Source organism: Callionymus lyra, chromosome 16, assembly GCF_982586985.1.
Source record: "Callionymus lyra chromosome 16, fCalLyr1.hap1.1, whole genome shotgun sequence".
NCBI lineage: Eukaryota > Metazoa > Chordata > Actinopteri > Syngnathiformes > Callionymidae > Callionymus > Callionymus lyra.
Window position 1 is genome coordinate 25,377,730 of NC_141833.1, and position 5,000 is coordinate 25,382,729.

General features: G+C 31.4%; 1 protein-coding gene across 1 annotated transcript in view; it reads right to left on the reverse strand.

Moving 5' to 3' along the window:
• Nucleotides 1-4,949: 4,949 nt before the first annotated feature.
• The window catches only part of gbx1 (gastrulation brain homeobox 1), a 1,825-nt gene continuing 1,774 nt past the window's right edge, over nt 4,950-5,000 (reverse strand). The window contains exon 2 of the mRNA XM_087811263.1: nt 4,950-5,000. This exon is cut by the window's right edge and continues 440 nt beyond it. Within this exon, the coding sequence (XP_087667389.1) occupies nt 4,950-5,000 (51 nt within the window).

The window sequence follows — 5,000 nt, forward strand, 5'->3', positions numbered from 1 at the left end:
TTTGATTACAGTTGAAAATTGTTGGATTATAGTTGAAAATTGTGTGATTATAGTTGAAAATTGTTTGATTATAGTTGAAAATTGTTGGATTATAGTTGAAAATTGTTTGATTATAGTTGAAAATTGTTTGATTCTAGTTGAAAATTGTTTGATTATAGTTGAAAATTGTTTGATTCTAGTTGAAAATTGTTTGATTATAGTTGAAAATTGTTGGATTATAGTTGAAAATTGTTTGATTACAGTTGAAAATTGTTTGATTATAGTTGAAAATTGTTGGATTATAGTTGAAAATTGTTTGATTATAGTTGAAAATTGTTTGATTATAGTTGAAAATTGTTTGTTTAGTTGAAAATTGTTTGATTATAGTTGAAAATTGTTTGATTATAGTTGAAAATTGTTTGATTATAGTTGAAAATTGTTTGATTATAGTTGAAAATTGTTTGATTACAGTTGAAAATTGTTTGATTACAGTTGAAAATTGTTTGATTATAGTTGAAAATTGTTTGATTACAGTTGAAAATTGTTTGATTATAGTTGAAAATTGTTTGATTATAGTTGAAAATTGTTTGATTATAGTTGAAAATTGTTTGATTATAGTTTAAATTGTTTGATTCTAGTTGAAAATTGTTTGATTCTAGTTGAAAATTGTTTGATTATAGTTTAAATTGTTTGATTCTAGTTGAAAATTGTTTGATTATAGTTGAAAATTGTTTGATTATAGTTGAAATTGTTTGATTATAGTTGAAAATTGTTTGATTATAGTTGAAAATTGTTTGATTATAGTTGAAAATTGTTGGATTTTAGTTTTAAAATTGTTGGATTATATCTGAAAATTGTTTGATTATAGTTGAAAATTGACGTCGATCGACTTCATCATCAGTCAGAACACAAATGTGGGTCAAACTGACCCGAGAGTTCAAGGTCACAGTTATTTCTACTTTCATGTGAAATACATTCGTTTTTTCATGTTTCATGTTCTCATCAAATTGATTCTAATCCTTGAATATGTCGAAGTTATATTTTAATTTAGTTTGAACTAAAGAACATTTAAATCTAACAAGTGTGTCCAGGTGTGTCCAGGTGTGTCCTGGTGTGTCCAGGTGTGTCCTGGTGTGTCCAGGTGTGTCCTGGTGTGTCCAGGTGTGTCCAGGTGTGTCCAGGTGTGTCCAGGTGTGTCCTGGTGTGTCCAGGTGTGTCCTGGTGTGTCCAGGTGTGTCCAGGTGTGTCCTGGTGTGTCCAGGTGTGTCCAGGTGTGTCCTGGTGTGTACTGGTGTGTCCAGGTGTGTCCAGGTGTGTCCTGGTGTGTCCAGGTGTGTCCTGGTGTGTCCTGGTGTGTCCAGGTGTGTCCTGGTGTGTCCAGGTGTGTCCAGGTGTGTCCAGGTGTGTCCTGGTGTGTCCAGGTGTGTCCAGGTGTGTCCAGGTGTGTCCTGGTGTGTCCAAGTGTGTCCTGGTGTGCCAGGTGTGTCCAGGTGTGTCCTGGTGTGTCCAGGTGTGTCCAGGTGTGTCCAGGTGTGTCCTGGTGTGTCCAGGTGTGTCCAGGTGTGTCCAGGTGTGTCCTGGTGTGTCCAAGTGTGTCCTGGTGTGCCAGGTGTGTCCAGGTGTGTGTCCTGGTCCTCCTCCTACAGAAGCTTCAGACCAACATGATCCTCCAGTGGTTCCTCTGGAAGGAGAAGTTCTTCTCCGAGTCTCTCCCGGACGACCGACCTTGTGTCGTCTTGTTTTCTCAGCCGAGAGCATCAACCCAGTCTCTTGGCTCAGCTCTATGTCACAAACACTGAACTGATCCTGCAGACTTAGCAGAGCTGATCCTCATCCCTGCACGAGCATGTAGCCTGTCACGCTAGCGCTGGTCTTCGTGTCCAGCTGTGTGTGAGAGGTCAAGAGGTCAGCTGAGGTCAACGTGTTACACTGAGTAACAGAAGGTGGATCACAAGTGTCATGGCCGCCGTCGCTCAGAGTTACGCCTCGATGTCGCGCTTCCATGATTAAAGTCCCTTCCTGTGTGTGTGTGTGTGTGTGTGTGTGTGTGTGTGTGTGTGTGTGTTAGTGTGAAACATGTCTATTATATTAATATTAATACTGTTTATAAACCTGTTATTATTATTATTATATTAATACATCTGTTATTATTATTATTAATACTAATTATAAATATGTTATTATTATTATTATTATTAATACCTCTGTTATTATTATTATTATTATTAATACCTCTGTTATTATTATTATTAATACTATTTATAAATATGTTATTATTATTATTATTATGAATACATCAGTTATTATTATTATTAATACTATTTATAAATATGTTATTATTATTATAATTATTAATACATCAGTTATTATTATTATTAATACTATTTATAAAACTGTTTTTATTATTATTATTATTATTAATACATCTGTTATTATTATTATTATTAATACTTTTTATATATCTGTTATTATTATGAATATATATGTTATTATTAATGTAATTACCATTTAAACACATGTTTTAAGCAGCAGTCGCTCACAGAGACGCTGATCTTCTGCAGGAATAGTTTGTTCTTTTATTCGTTTTCACACCTGAGTGTTGCTGCAGGTCATGTGACTGTGATGGTCATGTGACTGTGATGGTCATGTGACTGTGATGGTCACGTGACCGTCACAGTCACATGACCATCACAGTCACATGATGACTTCAAGAAACACATGTTGGATCTTAAAGTCAATCCGTTAAAACAAACTTTAATCATTAGAATCTTGTTGGATTCAAACCAACATCTGTTGTTTTCAAAGTAACGTTAAATACTGTTTATATTAAATATATTTATGTTTCCTCGTGTGAACCTGATTTAAATCATTATCAAGTAAAACCTCACATTTTAATTATATATTATATATATTATATATAATATATATATTATATGTTATTTTCATGTCAAGAACATTTTTGCCTGAATTATGTCCAGAATATTGAGTTTAATTTAAGATTGAAATGAAGATTAAAGAGTTAAAGTTAAGATTAAAACATTATTGATTGAATATTTATTCAACTTTATATTCAAGTGTTTGGTTCTTTTTTTATTTATTTATAAAACAACAACTGTTGTTGTTTGTTGATCAACATGTTTTAGTTTGTAAATCAAAGGATTTTAATCATTTATTTGATTCATTCAAAGAAAAATGTTGATTTAAAAAGTATTTTTATTCAAAAATAAGTATTGTATTTATCTGCACTAATGTATTTAAACAAGTCAATTATTGAACGTTTTTACTTTAACTTGTGAAACTGAATCAAACAAATGTTTTCACACTTGATGTGCTGCGTCCAACCCTGGCTCGCCGGGACAGCAGGTGTGTGTATAAATGTGTTTAAATGTGTATAAATGAGTATACATGTGTATAAATGAGTATACATGTGTATAAATGAGTATAAATGTGTATAAATGAGTATACATGTGTATAAATGAGTATACATGTGTATAAATGAGTATAAATGTGTATAAATGTGTATAAATGTGTATAAATGTGTATAAATCAATGTTTCTGTTGCGTCTTCGACTCGAGTCAGAACTGAACCAACGACTCGTGTTCGGTTCTGACTCGACATTGACTCGAGATCCGAGTCTTTCTTCGAGTCTCTTTGAATAAAACATCTGGATCTTGACTCGACTCGTTATGTCTGGACTTAAGTCTCCGAAGAAAACGTTGACGTAAAACCATGAAGTTTATAAATGTTAATAAATATAGATAAATATAGATAAATATAGATAAATATAGATAAATATAGATAAATATAAATATTAATAAATGTTAATACATGTTAATAAATATTAATAAATGTTCTGAGAAACGATCAAAACGTTTGAGACAATATTTTATATGAATAATAAATTACAACATTTATATTTGTGTAAAGAAAATATGAACTATTTTCGTCGCTAGAATCATAAAATGTAATATAAATATAATATAATATAAATATCATATTAATATAATATAATTTAAATATCATATAAATAGAATAGAATATAAATATAATAGAATATAAATATAAAAACAATATAAATACAATATAATATCAATATCAATATAAATAGAATACAATATAAATAGAATAGAATATAAATAGAATAGAATATAAATATAAAAACAATATAAATACAATATCATATCAATATCATATAAATAGAATAGAATATAAATAGAATACAATATAAATATCAATACAAGTTTAATAGAATATAAATAGAATACAATATAAATATCAATATAAGTTTAATAGAATATAAATAGAATATAATATCAATATCAATATAAATAGAATATAAATAGAATACAAAATAATATCAATATCAATATAAATAGAATATAAATAGAATACAATATAAATATCAATATAAGTTTAATAGATTATAAATAGAATCTGAAGCAGTCTTTCACACACACAGTCAATCCGAGGAATCGAACCATCAACGTTGGCGGTAAAGCCGCACTTGTATCTAATTATTGATCAATATTTGATCAGATTTTAAATTTGTTCTCGATGAAGAAAATAATATTTGATTTAAAGAATCATTGATTTTCTCTAAAACATCGATCATGAATCAAACGTGTTCTGACGACTGATCGACGACATCATCAATTCTTATAAATCAATTTATTAGGTCATCATACTTTACAATAATATCCCTCGTGGTGACAGGTGTCAATCAAAGTTAGAAAGGTGACATGCAGGTTGAAAGGAAAGTCATGCGCGCGCGAGAGAAACATATAAATACTTACAAAATCATTTTTACACATCGACATATTTACACAAACAATAAATAACCGACAGGAGAAAGTCCTGCTTGTGCTTCATGCTGGGCCCGAGCGGGTCAGAACCTCAGGGCCGGGTCAGAACCTCACGGCCGGGTCCGAACCTCACGGCCGGGTCCGAACCTCACGGCCGGGTCCGAACCTCACGGCCGGGTCTGTTCGATCTGCTGGTGCTGACTCCGGACCGCGAACCT